Source organism: Polypterus senegalus, chromosome 7 (assembly GCF_016835505.1).
Source record: "Polypterus senegalus isolate Bchr_013 chromosome 7, ASM1683550v1, whole genome shotgun sequence".
NCBI classification, from domain to species: Eukaryota; Metazoa; Chordata; class Cladistia; order Polypteriformes; family Polypteridae; genus Polypterus; species Polypterus senegalus.
Genome location: NC_053160.1, coordinates 16818911 through 16839323, shown reverse-complemented (window position 1 = coordinate 16839323; position 20413 = coordinate 16818911). Strand labels below are relative to the sequence as shown.

The 20413-nt window shown below is 41.1% G+C and overlaps 1 protein-coding gene across 4 annotated transcripts in view; it reads left to right on the top strand.

Moving 5' to 3' along the window:
* LOC120532350 (sodium/potassium/calcium exchanger 2-like) overlaps window positions 1–20413 on the top strand; it is a 335842-nt gene that overhangs the window by 302608 nt on the left and 12821 nt on the right. For all 4 annotated transcript variants that reach the window (XM_039758257.1, XM_039758259.1, XM_039758256.1 and 1 more), the window contains one exon: window positions 7951–8094. In XM_039758257.1, the coding sequence (XP_039614191.1) occupies window positions 7951–8094 (144 nt within the window). The remainder of the gene's footprint in view (window positions 1–7950; window positions 8095–20413) is intronic.

Genomic DNA, 20413 nt, shown 5'->3' with positions numbered 1-20413 from the left:
TAGTGGATTCACTTGTCCGCTATTACAAAAATGTAACTTGTTTTGCTTACCCGCACTTTAATCTCGCCTATTTGCGGTGTGCAGCAGACAAAAAATTTCAACAGGCATATCGCACAGCAGTGAAACTTGAGCTGTCTGTCTGGTCTGTGATGCCTTTAGATGTTTAGAGCTGCTACAATAAATAGATCGATGCTTGCCTGCCCGGGGTTGCTCTTCTTTGGACTTTTTCCAGCACTGCTTTATCCTTTTGTAGCTTGGAGACCAAAACTGCACCCATGACTACAAATGAGGCCTCACCAGTGCCTCAGTACATTACATATGCAAAAGTATTGCTGTTGGTGAAAGTGCCACTGTGATGGCAATGGCAACAACAGTCCTAGCACAGGGAAACACAAACTGACTGCCATTAGAACGTTAGAACAATCTGGATGAGAACAGGCCAATAAATATCCACTTAATTCTTCTAAAATAACATCAAGTCGAGTTTTGAAAGTCCTTAAAGTCTTACTGCCCACCACACTACTTGGTCACTTATTCCATGACTCTGTGGTTCTCTGAAGAAAACCCTCTTGATGTTTGTGTTAAATTTCCCCTTAACAAGTTTCCAACTTGTTCTTTATGAACTCATTTTAAAGTCACCGTCTCGATCCACTGGACTTATTCCATTCATAATTTTAAACACTTCAGTCAGGTCTCCTCTTATTCTTCTTTTGCTTAAACTCTAAAGGCTCAGCTCTTTTACTTTTTCCTCATAACTCATCCCCTGCAGTCCTCTAATCAGCCTAGTTGCTCTTCTCTGGACTTTTTCTAGTGCTGTTATGTCCTTTTTGTAGCCTGAAGACCAAAACTGCACCCAGTACTCCAGATGAGGCCTCACCAGTGTGTTATAAAGCCTGAGCAGAACCTCCTATGACTTGTACTCCACACATCAAGGCGCTATATAACCTGACATCCTGTTTCCTCATTGGATGTTGATGGTAGGAAGAACAGCAGTAACAGCCAGCAATAAGAGTTTTTGGGGGAGGCCTTTGTAGTAGTAGTAGTAGTCAAATTGTCATACGTACCCTCAGTCACAATGTTACCGAGTTATTTCAGTATTTTCTCTATTGACTGCTGAGCAGAGCGATTTTTGACACTCCAGTCAGTGACTTACTCACAGGAAAATGGCAAATGTTAAAATAGGTTAAGGAAAGTTTTGTTGGCTTGATTGGAGTGCCCAACACAAGATAAGCACAAGCCTTAAAAACAGCCTCATTAATTCAACAGCAGGGAAGCGCATCCTCTTTAAGACTCGGCTAATCACTTCACCGCGTCTCTCTCTCTCTCTCTAGCAATCATTTCAGATAAAGTGGCCACAATCATTTCCAACAGCAGACGTCATTATAACGGGGCTCAATTGCCCGCCTCTCGTGAAACAGCTTTCTCCAAGAAGTTGAAGGAGGCTGATTAGGTGGCTCACTCACTCAGAGAGGCTACTTCTGCTCTGCCACGCATGTTACATTTTCGGCGGTCAGCATTACTGAAGGCTTTTTGACCGGAGACAAGTGGTTTCTAATAGCAACCTCAGGGAGCAGGTTGATGTCCATATTGAGCCACACAAAGAGCTTCAGTGTGCTGTGTAATCAGCACTAGAGACTGGCGGGCATCAAACCCAGAATGGCAGGCATGGGCAAAGTTGGGGAGCAGGTGCTTTAATAAATGGAATTCTTCATCGGGCCAATCAATCGACCGCTTTACAGAGTGAGCTCTGTCATTGGCAGCTTCACAAAGCAATTAACAATAATTGGATTTCCAAAGGAAGCTAACAATGTGTTGAAAAGGCCTGAAGTGAGTAAACAGAGACCAGCAGGGCAAAAAGTGAAATATCAATAAAAGAGTTAATCAGTTTTATATGTGCCATTTAAACTGTTAAATTATTGCATCACACAAAATGAAATAATGATACCATCAGCCTATATATACAGACTTGGACAAATGTGCTTGTCCCCTTACAGATGATTTAAAAAGTGCCTCCTGACAAGTAATGAAGTGAAAATCAATTGTCCCCTGTGTACCTTTAGGCCTTTGACATGTCATCCAGTAAAGCGAAGCGAGTGTGACAAGAGATCGAGTGCTGCTTATTCTGCAAGGATCTTCTAAAATGGCCTGCACATATTTGTTGGGACCTCTAGAAAAGATCCTAAATAATTGGATTAGAGAGATTTTTTAAACTCACTGTTTTCTTGAATTCATATCCCACATGTCTCCAAACGTGCAGTCAGTCGTTCAGCCATTTTAAACGGAGAAAAGTCGTCACTCTGAGGTTTGGTGTCACCGTGTGTCACACACTGAACAAGGACCAGAGAAAGCAAAGGAGAGAGTCATCTGAGGAGATCAGAAAGAAAATGATAGACCAGAATGTTAAAGGCAAAGGCTAGATGGTCCTGTAACAACAGCAAATATTATTAAGTTTAAGGTTCACGGGTCTCTGGACAACCTCCCTGGAAGTGGCCTGCTGGAAGAAAATCGACCCCAGAATGGACAGAAGGATTGTAAGAATGGCAGACACAAAACCAAAGACAACTTCCACAGAGATAGAACATGAACTCCAAGGTCAACAACTCTATCAGTGTCTGATCATACCGTACATTCCTTTTTAAGTGACAGTAGGCTCAATGGAAGGAGACCCAAGAGGACTCCACTGTTGCCTGAAGAAGGGGCCTGAGTTGCCTCGAAAGCTTGCATATTGTAATCTTTTTAGTTAGCCAATAAAATATGTCATTTTGCTTGGCTTTTCTCTACAAGAATAGCATATAAATTCCTGACTGGAATTTACTAAGATGCATTTTGACAATCCACAATGTTTCTGGGAGAATGCCCTTTGGACCGATGAGAGAAAACTGGAGCTTTTTTGCAAATCACATCACCTCAGTGTCCACAGGTGAAAAAAATGAAGCTCTCAAAGAAAAGAGCAGCATACCGACTGTGAATCATGGAGGAGGCTAAGTTGTGTTTTAGGCCTGCTTTTCTGCATCAGCACTTTCTGAAGTGAAACATCCTGCCCAGTGTCAGAAAGTTCTGTCTCAGTCAGAGGTCATGGACCCTCCAACAGGGTAATGAGCCAAAACACACAGCTAAAAGCACCCAAGAATGGATGAGAACAAAACATTGGACTATTCTGTAGTGCCTTTCTAGTAGCTCTGATTTGAATCCCATCGAAGATCTATGGAAATAAGTGAAACATGCAGTCAGGAGAAGACCCCTTCACAACTGACACAGCTAGAGAAGTTTGCTCATGACAAGTAGGCCGAACTACCTCTGGACAGGAGCAGACGTCTCACTGAGAGCTACAGGAATCGCTTGTGTGCTCAAATGGCCTTTAAAGGTTATGCCATCAAATATGAGGTTGAGGGTGTCATCGTTTTTGTCCATGCCATTTTCTTTTACAGTAGACCCCAGTTGTTACTTTAAAATAAACTGCTACAAGAACATGCAGACACAGGAAACATGGTTGAGGACAGATGTTGCATAAAAGTTAGAAAGGTTTACTTCTTAGTGTGCTGAGAAATCTGTTTAACACTAGAATCCCTGAAGCCTATGAAAAAACTTGTAATCTTGGCCCACCTTAAATTCCTTCGCACCTCTCCATAAGCGTCTTTTGTTTTGTAAATGTGTCCATCAGCAGAAGCAGCAAGCAGCCTGCTACCCCATCAATGACGGAGCTCAATTCGAGCAAAAAGTTCTCTCAGCTCAAGCCAATGCTCCTTATCTGCGTGTGAGGTGCCTGGTTATATAGGGTAAATAATACAGTATATCATTATTTGGAATACAGTGATCCCTCGCTATATCGCACTTCGACTTTCACGGCTTCACTCCATCGCGGATTTTAAATGTAAGCATATCTAAATATATATCACTGATTTTCACTGGTTCACGGATTTCTGCGGAGAATGGGTCTTTTAATTTATGGTACAAGCTTCCTCAGTTTGTTTGCCCAGTTGATTTCATACAAGGGACGCTTTTGGCGGATGGCTGAGAAGCTACCCAATCAGAGCACGTATTACGTATTAAATAAAACTCCTCAATGAGATACGATATGCTTCCCGTGTGGTGCTTCGCATTCTTGAAAGTCCAAACAGCACGTATTGATTTTTGATTGTTTGCTTGTCTCTGTCTCTCTCACTCTCTCTGACATTCTCTGCTCCTGACGGAGGGGGTGTGAGCAGAGGGGCTGTTCACACACTGGCCTGGAGGATACGGACGCTCCTCTAAAAAATGCTGAAAGACTACCTTCACATTGCTGCCTTCCTTGCAGCTGCTTTGCCCGGCGGTGCCTGGCATACTTGAAAGCCCGAACAGCTCTAATGATTTTTGATTGTTTGCTTTTCTCTCTCTCTCTCTCTCTGACATTCTCTGCTCCTGACACGCACTCCTTTGAAGAGGAAGATATGTTTGCATTCTTTTAATTGTGAGACAGAACTGTCATCTCTGTCTTGTCATGGAGCACAGTTTAAACTTTTGACTAAAGGGTGTTATTTCATGTCTAGAGGGCTCTAATAATGTTAAAAAACGTATTTAGAAGGTCGTAAACAGGTTTTCTATGCTCTAACTGTGAAAATATTCAATTTATAAATAAAGAATCCTACTTTGCTGAAATGCATTTATCATGGTAGAGTCTGGAATGGATTAACCGCAATAAACGAAGGTTTACTGTACATACATTTCATGTGTGTACCGTGTCTACAAAGATCTGAGTAAGTGTAGGATGAAAGGAAATGCGAGGCAAGAAATGCTGAACACATACTTAAAGCAGAAACCTTTTCTTTGTTATATTAATAATGTCGGGAAGTGTATAATGTGTGAAGAGTTTAGTCCAAATATCAAATAAACACTGTCAGCAGGGCGGTATTAACCAATAAGCAAAGCAAGGCCGTGCTTAGGACATCAAGGAAAGGGAGGCACCATAGAAATTTTCCATTGCTGGATTTACCATGGACCATACGGTGCAAAGCTGCAAATGATGCACCCAAACTAGGTTCCCCAAACAGGGGCTTCCACATCAAATGAATAAATTACATTCATATATGTTTAATAATAATAATAGTAATAATAAAGGTCAATGATATACAGTTTATGAACAAAAGTATTGAATTATTGAATTCAGGTTTCAATCAGACCCAGTGCAACAGGCGTGTAAAATTAGCACCTGGCCATGCAGTCTCCATTTACAAACATTTGTGACTCAAAGTGAGTCATTCTGAAGAGCTCAGTGACTTCAAATGTGGGGTACTGTAACAGGATTCCACATTTGCAATACGATGGTTTGTGAAGTTTCATCCGTGATGGATATTCCAAGGTCAATTGTAAGTGGGATTATTGGATAGTGGAAGAGGTTAGGAACAACAGCAACTCAGCCATGAAGTGGAAGACCACATAAAGCCACAGAGTGGGGTCAATGCCCGCTAAGGTGCATTGTGTGTAAAAGTCGCCAAAACACTCTGCTCATTCCATAGCTGAAGAGTTCCAGACATCCATTGGCAATAACTGTGTGGCGGGAGCTTCATGGAATGGGTTTTCCATGGCCGAGCAGCTGCATGCAAGCCTCTCACATCACCAAGTCCAATGCCAAGCATCAGATGGAGTGGCGTAAAGCACACCGCCACTGGACTGTGGAGCAGTGGAAATGTGTTGTATGGAGTGACGGATCACACTTCTCTGTATGGCAGTCAGATGGGCGAGTCTGAGTTTGGCAGATGCCAGGAGAACGTCACCTGTCTGACTGCATTGTGCCAACTGTGAAGTTTTGGCGGAGGAGGGATAATGGTGTGGGGCTGTTTTTCAGGGTTTGGGCTCGGCCCCTTTCTTCCAGTGAAGTGCAATCTTATTGCTTCAGCATACCAAGACATTTTGGGACAAAGCTATGCTTCCAACTTTGTGGAAAGGCCCTTTTCTATTCCATCATGACTGGGCCCCAGTGCACAAAGCAAGGTCTATAAAGAGATAGTTGGATGAGATAAGTGTGGAAGAACTTGAGTAGCCTGCACAGAGCCCTGACCTCAACCCCATCAAACACCTTTGGGATGAACTGGAGTGGAGATTGTAAGCCAGGCCTTCTCATCCAGCATCAGTGCCTGACCTCATAAATGCTTTACAGAATGAATGGGCACAAATTCCCACAGAAACACTCAAAAGTCTTGTGGAAAGCCTTTCAAGAAGAGTGGAAGCTGTTATAGCTGCAAAGGGGGGACTAACTCCATATTAAAGTCTATGGATTTGAATGCAACGTCATTAAAGGCCCTGTTGGTGGAATGGTCAGGCTTCCCAATACTTTTGTCCATGTAGTGTACTGTATATTAATCTTGGGAATACAACAAAATGCAAATCTGGTAACTGCCACACCGTCCACTGAGGCTCACGTGATCATTCTTGCCTTGGTCATGTTGGCTGTCCTGTTCAGTCGTCCACATGAGAGAGAGTGCAGCTCATATATATAGAGGCACCAAAATCTTTTAAGTGCTTAGGGCCTCTAAAGGTCTTAATCCGCCCCTGCCTGGCAGGATACTTTCAATAGTGGATATGTACAAGATCTTTAGTTTATGCAATATTGTGGCATACGGATGGATAAGGGCCCCCGCTGGGATGACTTCATAATACATGGACCATGGGAAAGAGTGTGCACAGGGTATTATCTCCCCCGGATTGCCAAATGGCAGCCCCCCTAGGTTGCCGCAGTGCCACAGATTCCCATAGGGCACGCTGGCTGTTGGAGTTTGGTTGCTCAGCCGTGTTGGGTACCGGGGGACCTGCCAGGGGCTATTGCGGGGATAGCATAACCCTATTTTGTTGAGCTTCTGCCTGACCTGGAACTGCCTGCTCTGCATACCCACTGCCTTCATTCCGAGAGCCAGAGTCAAGAGGAAGGGGTACAATGCTTGCCAGGAGGAGCAGAGGAGGCAGAGAAGTGACCAGGACAGAGAGAGAGGAAGAGAGAAGAAGGCAGTATTGCTGTGTGCTTATTGTATTTAAACTTGTGGCTGCAGTGGGAAATGCTTACTGAAGAGTTTCCCTCAATAAAATCTCTCTAGTGCTTTTGCACTTGTGTCTGAGAATGTCTGTCGGGTTTGGGGAGCTGGACCGCACCCTACAGTCCACAACATCATTTTAGTTTAAGCTTTTTCTTTATGTCAAGAATGCTATTTTTCTGATGTTTTTTCATTTTGACTTTAATTGAAAAGAATTTATTTTTTAACGTCACTTTCAGTATTTATGTGGCAATCCAAGTAGTGTCATGTGACGTCATTGACTACGACTGTATAGATAGGCCGACACTCACTGTTCTCACTATCCCGCAGTGGATGCACATATTGTGGCCGGCTGCAGGAATGACAGCTCAAACAACACACAAAAATTTAGGGCGCCAACTGGGACGTCCCGTTTATTGTCCGCAGACAGACAAGGCTGACTTTGTCTGACTTTCTCCTTTGATTACGTCTGTTTTAATGGACTGCGGACTCCACCCCAGAGGTTTATTTTTTTGCCAGGATTGCTGCTGGCTGGAGTTTTTGTTTTCCTCTCTTTTGTTATGAACTATGCAACCGCGCAACAATTAATTAGTGGACAGGTATTGTTGCTTTCTGTTTATGTTACCGTTTTGTTTCTTGTCTGTTTAAACAGATCTCTGCCATTATGCCATCAGTCGTTTGTGAAGTTTGTTATTTGTACCTTCCTGTGAATTTGTCACAGTGCTCTGCCCTTACAATCAGTGAAGAACGCAATAAAAAAATAAAATGAATAATCTTCACTAGAGAGCATCCAATTGGAGACATTCACAATCTCAAGCCAGTCACTAAGGATCCTCGTCTTTGGTTGGGTTATTTTGCTCATTGCACCCCAGCCCTCAGATATTCAACTATGAATAAATAAAAGTAATTGACTGTGTTGCCTAAAAAATGTTATTCTTCCATTTCTTAGGGAGGAGAGGCTTCCGGCGGTGACGATGACGATCAGCCCCTGAGTCTGGCCTGGCCAGATACTAACCGCAAGCGGCTGACATACCTTGTAATCCTGCCCATCGTCTTCCCTCTGTGGCTGACAGTTCCAGATGTCAGGAAACCAGTAAGTGGAAATGTGGCCTTTACCTAAAAGACAATGTTTTAAACTTTCACTCACAAGGCTTTACCTGCAACACACAACTTAATAAGCAAAGGCTATGGGCCTTGAATGTGAGTGCTAATTTTGATGAAATAAATATAAGATGTTTAATGATCTGTTTGTCAGATAATAGATTGTTTTTCAAAAAAAAGAATTAATTGCTAACACAGTCTGAAGCTGTACTGGGCTGTTTGGTGAGGTCCTTACATGAGCGGCTGGCCATCAAACTAAAAGAAGTGATGGGAAGATGGGGGCAGATTTGGCTCAGAAACAGAAAGCAGGGGGGTGATGATGAGAGGAACCTGATCAGGATTTGGTGATGTTAACAATGGTGTTCAGCTGGGGGGCTGTTGCTATTTTTAATATGTATAATCTAGTTATCCCCCGCAGCTCTGCCCACGTAGTAGTGAAACAGGATAAAAAAATGTAATTCTGGACAAGCATAAGGTAGGTACACTCCAACATCAAACGTTGGCACTGTATCGGATTGTGTTCAGCTCCGACGGGAGATCATTCCCCACGTGGGGAGAAAAGCACGCAGCCGTGATATCTTTGCCAATCAGCAGCTACCCTCTAAAGCACACATAGCTCTGATTTCTCTCTCAAAAACGTTAAACATTACTCTTTAACGATCTGTAGATGATAATGTCTGCTGAACAAACACGTATCGCTAGCTAAGCAGAGGCAAGGTGCACTCCAACACGTGGCGAGAGGTAGAGCGACTCAAACGGAGGCTGGCGAGTGAGTGAGGAGGGCCCCGTCCCCCTCCCTTCAGCCTGCAGCCTCCCTCTCGAAATTCATGCAAATAAATCGGTACTGCAAGCGAACTATGATACTTAGCACGATGAGAGAAGTCACAAAATGAACCAGAATATTCAAGCAAATTATAGAAAAAAACCCGATCTAAATCCATTAAGTAGTTCTCTCGTGAAAAGTGGACAGACATTTTCGATTTTATATATATATATATATTTATAATATATATATTATATATATATTATATATATATATATATTATATATATACTGTACAGAACATATACAGTGGAACCTCGGGTCACGACCATAATTCGTTCCAAAACTCTGGTCGCAACCCGATTTGGTCGTGACCCGAAGTAATTTCCCCCATAGGATTGTATGTAAATACAATTAATCCATTCCGGACCGTACAAGCTGTATGTAAATATATATATTTTTTTAAATTTTAAGCACGAAAATAGTTAAATATACCATAGAATGCACAGTGTAATAGTAAACTAAACGTAAAAACATTGAATAACACTGAAAACTAGAGAAAACATGAATAGAGAAAACTAACATTGCAGGAGTTCACGCTATAGCCTTTCGAACACTTTTTTAAAGAGTTTTAAGCACAGGGGAAAAATAAACATTTGAAAAATCTGTAACTTATACAAAAACTAACCATAAACAACCAAGAAAACTAACCTTGCATGAGTCGAGTTCTGGCATGAAGGAAGTGAGGAGGAACTGGGAGGGGAGGAGATTACAGTTTTAAGGTAAAGTCTGTAAAGATGCAGGTTCACTGCATGCTCCCATCTCGCTTCCAGGGGCCCTTAAACCCGTCACCGTCAGTAATGTTACCGATGAGCACGACAGTGAGGCACTAACGATGGAGTAATCTGATGGTGCAAAAAGTGCCAAGTGCTTTTGTTAAAATCAACAAAACAACAATCAAATACAAAGTCCAAATTAAATAAAGTGCAGTGCTTTCAGAATCCTTCAATAAATAAATGATTCCATAAAAACAGAAGTGACGTGAAGGTTAAAATCCAATAGAAAAAAGTCTTCATTAAATACAACGAGATTAAAACAATGCTCGAAGCAGTCTCTTTAAAAACAAGCTTGGTACATTCTTTAACTGCCTTCTCGACCTTACTGCCTTCTTTAATTGCCTTCTCGCTCGCTCTCTCGCGCTCGCTCGCTGCATAGGGAATGCACACGGAGAGACTGAACACATGTGGAAATCATCGGCACATACAAACCGGAAAGGAAACTGACTTGTTCGTCACCCGAGTGTGTGGTCATGAACAGATGCAAAAGTCAGAGATGGGGACAAGTCGCATATGATCAAGTCCAAGCAAGTTTCAAGTGTTAACCATCAAGTCTCGAGTCAAGTCTCAAGTCACAGTTAAGACAAATCAAGCAAGTCAAGTCAAGTCAAGGGTTCACCCTAAGCAAGTCAAGTCGAGTCCTCATAAGTTTCAAGCCCAGTCAAGTCAAGTTGCAGTACTAAAACAAACAGAGGTTAAATTTTCGATACGTTTATTTTTGCACAGAAAAATTTTTACAGAAAAGATGAACTTATATACATATATTATGTATCTTATTTGCATTGCTATATTTAAATTATATGCATATCTGTGCTACATTAATATCTGAAAATAAAACTGTGTTGCTTACACAAAATGTTTAAAACTAAGAAATCCAGTCTAAAATGTATAATGCAATTCAATCTGAAAGGATTAGTTTACTTTGACAACAACAATGTACAGATAATGTACTCACCCCCTTGTCATCCAATATGTTCATGTCTTTCTTTCCTCAGTCATAAAGAAAATGTTTTTTTTTTTGTTTTTGTTTTGAGGAAAACATTTCAGGATTTCTGTCTATATATAATGGATATGTATGGCGCCCCGAAGTTTGAACTTCCAAAATGCAGTTTAAATGAAGCTTCAGAAGGCCGAAATGATTGGTTATTTTCCAAACAAATTGACAATTTATATACTTTTTAGCCTCAAATGCTGGTCTTGTCTCCTCTCTGTGCAGTCTGTGTGATTCGGGTAAATACAGTTAATAGATGTCAAAAAAACAACAATCTCTTTTATATCTTTAATGTCAAAAACATCCTGCAATGCTGTTTTTACCTTTTTTTTGTAAAGGGCATTTGAGCTTCTATACATGTTAACTGTGATTTACCCGAATCACACAGACTGCGCAGAGACAACACAAGACCAGCATTTGAGGTTAAAAAGTATATAAATTGTCCATTTGTTTAGAAAATAACCGATTGTTTCGCTAGATAAGACTCCTCCTCCTCGGCTGGAATCGTTTAGAGTCTTAAGAAGCTGCATTTAAACTGCATTTTGGAAATTCAAACTTCAGGGTGCCATACATATCCATTATATAGAGAGAAATCCTGAAATGTTTTCCTCAAAAAAACTATTTCTTAATGATCGAGGAAATGTTTTATATATGATGCTTTAAAACTTATGCTGTCCATTATAAGGCACAGTATGGGATTTATCCACTCTTTTTAATCTAACATTAGTGATGAATCTCGTTAATTAAAATGAACGGATCTTTTCATTTCAGCAGAATATAAATATAATGTATGTTAATATAGCCCAGTGATGAAGTTATGAAGCTTAATCGTCATCTCTGCGGTGGACGCGCAATATACACGTTTCATACATAATATATAATCTGATATATTTGTTTTCTATTTGAACTGATTTCATTGTTATACAGCACACAACATTTTGTTGTTATTGTGAGTGTACACAAAAAATTATAAAACTTCATCTTAGATTTTCATGCAGTATAACGTTACACGAGCTGCCATTCAACTAATCACACGCAGTCAGTCCATACAAACGCTTGAAAATGCACACATTTAATATAGACATTATAGTTTACATGTAATATCGAGAAGCCCTTTCATTTCAAGTTGCACTCAACATTAAAATGTGGCTACGCCACTGGTAACGTTATAGCGTTTTATTTATGAGATGATCATCACATTTCTGATAAAAAAAACATGCAACCAAGGCCAAATTATGACAAACAGAAAAGATTAATTTAATTAATTAGTAATCGTTTTATTAAATTGACTATAAAGAATTCGACTTCCTTACCTTTCCTTGTGGTTTTTGAAGTGCGGATGAAATTTGATGTTGTGGTTGTCGTGTCTGATACTCTCGCATTGCATTCTCTGCATCTGGCAAATCTTTTTTTGTTAGTACGGTCTAGTTCAAAGTCCTTATAGCCAAACGTGACTATATGAGGAGCTTGACTATTGTCTGGCGCGGTTTGAGTTGTGCAACGTTCTTCTTCTTCTTGGTAACTTTAAGAGTTGTGCAGCGTTAAGGGCGCAGGCGCCAATTATGGTGCTGCTGAGTCATAATTATTTTATTAAATTATTTTATTTTATTAAACGAATTATATTTAAAAGTTCAAGTCATTGTCGAGTCTTCCACTTTAAGTCAAGTCTCAAGTCACTTACTCTCAAGTCAAAGTCAAGTCAAGTCATTTTCTTACTTCAATCAAGCAAGTCTCAAGTCCTGAAAATTGTGACTCGAGTCCCCCATCTCTGGCAAAAGTTGGGCAAAGTTTTAGGTCTTAACCCGATTTGTACGTGTTCAGAGACGTTCGTGACCCGAGGTTCCACTGTATATATATATATATATATACATATATACATTGTGGCAAAGGCGCTATATAAGCGTTGACCTGACACAGACTGACAACGGAGGCACGTGTAACATAAACAAAAAGACTTTTAATTTCTCTTCACCCGTGCAGCACGTCTTCCTCATAATCCCCACAGGCACAACACAGTCCCAAACAACTGTGTTAAATGTGTGCCAAAGTAAAGCACACTAACACACACTCTTCTTTTCCACCACTTCTCCCAGGGCAGCTTCGTCCTCCTCCTCCTCCCGACTCTGGCCACCTTGAGTAGCGGCTGCAGGCTCCTTTGGCACCCCTCCTGGAAGTGCTCCATGTGGTAATTGGCCTAATTAGGCTGAACTTCCAGGTGTGGCTGCATTCTAGCCCACAGAGGCTCGTTAAGCCGTGCAGCTCCTCCGGGTGGTGGCCACGGAGCCCAACAGGTCTGAGTCCTGAAGTCCCATGCCTTTGGACACAATGTAACCCAGGAGGGCTGCCACCACATGTTCCGGGGGATGTAGAGTGCCTCCCATGGCTGCTCCCCTGGATCCAAGGTTGAAGGAGCACCCTGGCCAGGCATGGGTCCCGGCTCTCCCTCACAATATATATATATATACTAGCAGAATACCCGCGCTTCACAGCGGAGAAGTAGTGTGTTAAGGAAGGTATGAAAAAGAAAAGGAAAAATTTTAAAAATAACGTAACATGATTGTTAATGTAATTGTTTTGTCATTGATATGAGTGTTGTTCTCACATTTATATATATATATATACAGTACAGGCCAAAAGTTTGGACACACCTCCTCATTCAATGTGTTTTCTTTATTTTCATGACCATTTCCATTGTAGATTCTCACTGAAGGCATCAAAACTATGATTGAACACATGTGGAGTTACGTACTTAACAAAAAAAGGTGAAGTAACTGAAAACATGTTTTATATTCTAGTTTCTTCAAAATTGCCACCCTTTGCTCTGATTACTGCTTTGCACACTCTTGGCATTCTCTCGATTAGCTTCAACAGGTAGTCACCTGAAATGGTTTTCACTTCACAGGTGTGCCTTATCAGGGTTATTTAGTGGAATTTCTTGCTTTATCAATGGGGTTGGGACCAGCAGTTGTGTTGTGCAGAAGTCAGGTTAGTTGGACGATCATTTATTTTTCAACAGGACAATGACCCCAAACACACCTCCAGGCTGTGTAAGGGCTATTTGACCAAGAAGGAGAGTGATGGAGTGCTGTAAATGGTCATGAAAAGAAAGAAAACACATTGAATGAGGAGGTGTGTCCAAACTTTTGGCCTGTACTGTATATCTATATATCTATATATATATATATATACTGTATATAGCAAAATACCCGCGCTTGGCAGCGGAGAAGTAAAAAGAAAAGGAAACATTTTAATAATAACGTAACATGATTGACAATGTAATTGTTTTGTCATTGTCATGAGTGTTGCTGGCATATATATATATATATATATATATATATATATATATATATATATATAATGGATGGCGGCCATTTATCCCGCCAATACCCCCAAGCCAGGTGGAGCCCTCCTTGCAGCGTGGAGGTCCCCAGAAGACCAGCAGGGCATCATGGACATTGGAGTTTTATGCAAAGCCCTGCTGGATGCCGTGGGGGCCACAGGAGGGAGCTGCAGGGAGGACCGAGGGCTTCTTCGTGCCCTGTGACCCGGAGGTTCGTCACAGGAAGAGCGACGGACTTCCGGGTTGAAGAAAGGGACTATTTACCCTGACCCGGAAGGAATAAGGACTTGTGGACTATTGGGCAGAAACACTTCCGGGTCAGGAGGTATAAAAGGACTGTGGGAACTCACAGACAATGAGCTGAGCTGGGTGGAAGGGTGGCAACGCGTCTGGGAGCTGGAGGATTGATTATTATTGTAGTTTATTGTAATTTAATGAGTATTGTGGTGGAGAGTGTGCTTTGTGCACTGTGGCGACAAAATAAAGTCAACTTGAGGACTTTTACCTGGTGTCTGGAGTCGTGGACAGGGGTTCAAGGGAGCGAGAGCGCCCCCTATCGTTCACAATATATACATACATGTGTATATATATATACACACACATATATACTATTGGGTGCCAAACAGGCAAATACATTGATGTTGTGAATATATAAAGTCAAAACTTGAATATATAAAGTCACTGTCGGAATATATAAAGTCAAAACTTGAATATATAAAGTCAGTGTCGGTATACATGAAGTCAGAACTTGTTTCTGAATATATAAAGTCAAAAGTTGAATATATAAAGTCAGCGTCGGAATTTATAAAGTCATTCCTGATTATATAAAGTCAACATCGGAGTATATAAACTCACTCCTGAATATATAAAGTGAAAGTCAAAATCTATTGATTGAAACGACTCTGAACTGAAATAAGTTAACAAAAACATATTCAGAAAAATAAATTAAAAAAACTGTTCGGTTAATGTTTTGAAAATGATGCATGTGCCCTGCCCAGGATTGGTTCCTGCCTTGCGCCCAGTGTTGGTTGGGATTGGCTCCAGCAGACCCCTGTGGTCGGATTCAACGGTTTGGGAAATGGATGGATATTCCAGCGCTGACTTTGTATATTGAAGTTTTGACTTTATATATTCCAGTGCTTACTTTATATATTCGGAAATATTCCAACACCGTCTTTATATACTCAGGTTTTGACTTTATATATTTGGGAATGACTTTATATATTCAAGTTTTGACTTCCATCTATCCATCCATTTTCCAACCTGCTGAATCCAAACACAGGGTCACGGGGGTCTGCTGGAGCCAATCCCAGCCAACACAGGGCACAAGGCAGGAACCAATCCCGGGCAGGGTGCCAACCCACCGCAGGACACACACAAACCACACACTAGGGCCAATTTAGAACCGCCAATCCACCTAACCTGCATGTCTTCGGAATGTGGGAGGAAACCGGAGCACCCGGAGGAAACCCACACAGACACAGGGAGAACATGCAAACTCCAGTTTTGACTTTATATAGTTAAATTTAGTCATCATTGCATAACTTTTTCTTTACCATAGAAATTTAAAGACTAAATTCAACTTCCATTCCTAACAAAGATATTTCTGGCGACTAAATAGAAGCTACTTATATCCAAATTCGAGCTATTGAGCTGTCGCCTGCCTGCCTGAATAAGTCACCCTCGCTTTGCTCTTACTTTTTTTCCGTTCATTTAATCATGGCTAGTGGCGGAAAAATTATAAAATGGAAGGAGGATTACACTGAGTATGGCTTTACCAAAACAATTATTGATGGCGAACCGATTATTCATAAAGCTTGAATTGGTGATCTGTTTTTCTGTGTTAACCTCATATTTTTTCAGACTTCTTCTCAAACTAAGGTGGTGCGAGGGTAAAATGAATCGGGAAGCGCTGATTAATGTAATCGATGTACCAGGAAATCATGCATTGACAAAAGTTCCCCTTTGCTTGTAATGCAAAGTGTGATTAAATGCATTATTTTTAACGTTATGGAGCACATGCATCGAAGCTTCTCAGCTGTGCTTGTGCTAAGAAAAGGAAAGATTTTAAAAATAACGTAACACGATTGTCAATGTGACCTTTTGTAAGTAGTGCCTGGAGGATTCAGTGTGGAGAAACTCGAGAGATAGCGTGTGTATTAACTTGTGGATTTTTCTGTGAGTATTTGGTGGCAGTCTGACGAAGTTGCTTCGAAAGACAGCGTTAGCCGCGGAGCTCAGCTCAGAGCAAAATGAGGTGGGAGGGAGATGATGACGTGACTCCCCCACCCGCCTTAACTGTCAATCCCCCACAAACACAGTCTCTCGGAATTTGCATAAGCACACCCTTCACCTACAATTTTAACTTAGTTACAAAGTGATCAAAACTCTCGTTTATATCCTGCGTCCTCTCATTAAACTTGTATCCCGCATTACCCGTGGGCATGACAAACGCCAGCGGCAGCCTGTCTATGAATTTAATTTAAACTTTAGGTTTACACCTTGCTTTGTTTCCAAAGTAGCAGCACTCATGAATATGGTTGTATATGTCACTCGCTCGCTTCTTATTGTTTCGCTGCCTTCTCAATTATAAAATGCATGTTTTCTTGAGCGCTTTTTGGAGCTCTTCCTAGTTTTCTACGCACTGCGTTGACAGTCAGTTCACGTGATTACGTGGGAGGCGTGATGATGTCACACAAAACTCCGCCCCCCACGGCTTTCGAGCTCAACTCCATTACAGTATATGTAGAAAAATAGCTTCCAGTTATGACCATTACACGTAGAATTTCGAAATGCCCAACTTTGTAAGGAAGCTGTAAGGAATGAGCCTGAGTAATTTCAGCTTTCTACCCACACGGGAAGTTGGAGAATTAGTGATGAGTCAGTCAGTAAGTCAGTGAGTGAGGGCTTTGCCTTTTATTAGTATAGATATATACATATATACATATATATATATATATATATATATATATATATATATATATGTATGTCATCAATATATATAGATGATTTGGACAGGAATATAAAGAACAAGCTGGTTAAGTTTGCAGATGATACCACGCTGGGCAAACAATCGAGAATCCATTGAGTCATCACAGAACAACAACAACAACATTTATTTATATGGCACATTTTCATACAAAAAAATGTAGCTCAAAGTGCTTTACAAAATGAAGAATAGAAAAATGGAAGACACAATAAAAAACAAAAAGTCTACATTAATTAACATAGAATAAGTAAGGTCCGATGGCCAGGGTGGACAGAAAAAACCAAAAAAAAACTCCATACGGCTGGAGAAAAAAAATAAAATCTGCAGGGATTCCAGACCAAGAGACCACCCAGTCCCCTCTGGGCAATCTACCTAACATAAATGAAACAGTCCTTTTTGGATTTAGGGTTCTCATGGAAGGACCTGATGATGATGGTCACGTAGACTTCTGGCTTTCAGTCCTTTAATGTTGGTGCATCATGATGCTTTGAGTAGGTGGTGGTGGCGCAGGCCGCCACCACAAAGAAACTGGAAAAAGTAACAGAAGAGAGAGTTGGGGTCAGTACGGATTTTAGAGCCACCATGAATAGTTATTATGATGAATTGAACATACAGAGTATCGGGACTAAGTTAAAGTGAAGTTAGGAGAAGGCCATGTTAAAGTAATGTGTTTTCAGCAGTGTTTTAAACTGCTCCGCTGTATTAGCCTGGACAGCGTACAGGCTTTGGCAGATTTGTGGCAGATGAAATTTAATGTCAGTAAATGTAAAGAATTACACATAGGAAGTAAAAATGTAAGGTCTGAATACACAATAGGTGGTCGGAAAATTGAGAGTACACCTTATGAGAAGGATTAAGGAGTTATGGTGGACTCTAAGTTATCGACTGACAGACAGTGTTCAGAAGCCATTAAGAAGGCTAACAGAATGTCAGGTTATATAGCGCCTTGACTTGTGCAGTACAAGTCACAGGAGGTTCTGCTCAAAGTTTATAACACACTGGTGAGGCCTCATCTGGAGTACTGGGTGCAGTTTTGGTCGCCAGGCTACAAAAAGGACATAACAGCACTAGAAGAAGTCCAGAGATGAGCGACTAGGCTAATTCAGGGACTACAGGGGATGAGTTATGAGGGGAGATTAAAAAAGCTGTGCCTTTACAGTTTAAGCAAAAGAAGATGAAGAGGAGACCTGACTGAAGTGTTTAAAGATATGAAGGGAATTAGTCCAGAGGATCAAAACTGTTATTTTTAAATGAGTTCATCAAGAACACAGGGACACAGTTGGAAACTTGTTAAGAGTAAATTTCCCACAAACATCAGGAAGTTTTTCTTCACACAAGAGAACCACAGACCCTTGAAATAAGCTACCAGGTAGTGTGGTAGACAGTAGGACTTTAGGGACCTTCAAAACTCGACTTGATGTTATTTTGGAAGAATTAAGTGGACTGGATTGGCGAGCTTTGGCCTGTTTTTGTCTAAATTTTTAATAAAGTTCTAATATTCTAATCTGTCTCTGCTGCTGGGGTTTCTGCTAACAGTGCCCTCTGTGGACAGAAAAATATTAAGGTTAGTGTGGTTTAGAGAATGCCCTTGTTGAATGGACACATAACATAAAATCTTAAAAACCATTGAAGAAGAGAACACTTGCTGAAACGTTTAGTATTCAGCAACTGGGGTCTTATTTTCATGAGGTAGCAACTGCGTGACCATGGCAAAGTGGCAAAGTTTATTTGAGAACAGTCCTTCTACACGAAGACAATAATTCTATGGTGGAGTTATAGAGAGAGGACTTTAATACCCAGTATTCAGCTGGCCTATGCAGGGGTCACCACTACAAAATACATGGAGTTAGTAATATTTAAAGAAATCATTTTTGGTTACAGTAATCCTTTAAGCCCAACCCTTAAAATCATATCCACATTGCAGTGTAAATCTATGCATTGTGAAATGAAAAATACTGGAGGCTTCAGAAATCACTGGGTGCCCACCCAGCCAAACCCATTTAATAATAATAACAAAAATGAAAAGTTCAAAATGGAGCCCCATAGGACACACTAACACTTCTGACAACAAAGGCTTCATTTAACACACGAAATATCAGCATCAAGCCCTCCGCGTTGGCATGTGTTTGCAGGTCACACGAAGACCTCCTAGGCTCAACTCCCCCGTTTATATCCCTACAGTCCTGAAAGTGGAATCAGTCATGAAAGTGGAATCACTAGGAATCATCTCCCAGTGACAGGTCGATGCTGTGAAGGAATCTAAAGAGACAGCAGTAGTGCCCCCTCCTGCCCTACTGTCGTATTGTTTGGCTTAGAACAATTAGACGAGAACAGGCCACTCACCCCAACAAAGCTTGCCAGTCCTATTTACTTAATTCTGCTAAAATAACGTCAAGTCGAGTTTTAAAGGACCCTATATGTCTACCACATGGCATTAGTGACCGAGTAGTATGGTAGACAGTAAGACTTCAGGGACTTTCAAAATTATGGTAAAGTGATAATTGAATCTAGCACTGCCCCCTACATTCATTTTTGGGACTGTGTGCCCCCTAGTGGCATTTCCTCCCTCTTTATGCTTAGAGGGGCAGGCCAACCTGCTAAAACCATAATCACACGCTCCCTAGTGTTCTGGAGAAGCATTAAATGCTTCACAAACTGTCACGATGGTGCCCCTGCCATTTGACCTTCTGGAATTCATTGGCACATACAGAATACAAGGCATACTGCCCTCTAGTGGCCCCTGCACTCCCATACAGGCACATGCCGGACCTTTTCTGCTACAAGTGTGACTCCTACTCTTTCCAGATCTCCTGTGCCATCCGGGTGGTGCCCTTGTTCCCAGCATTCTCTGCCAGCTGGGTACCCCTTAATGCCACCTAGAACTATCTTCCAGTTATCATTACCCCCAGCTGACATCAAGCCAGCTGGCAGCATTATGTGATCCAGAGCAAAAGATGATTTAAATAACACCCTACTGGCAGCAAGAGCAGCGCTTTCCGCCGTTATGCCCCTGTAATTAAAGCGAATGTGTCAGTTCAACACAATAATCAGTCAATAATCATCGCATCTGGTCAAATCTGTTCCTATTCATAATTCCATAAAAGGAGAAAAAAATGCACACTGGCCTTTTTTATTCACTGAAACGATCCGCTCTGAAGAGAGGCTGTAACAATGGGGCAAACTGTAAATTGTGGAAATAAAAGAAAACCTTAATTAAAAAAAATGAAAAAAGGTAGTTTAGCATGAAGAATGAGTGTCTGTCAATATACCGATGGAGTTGTGTCATCTCAGTTACCTGGCAATGCCGCTCCCTGGGCCCTCTACATTGGCACTATAATTTGCATTGAAATAAAAGAAAAGATAATAGAAATGGTAATGAATGAGGCAAAAGAA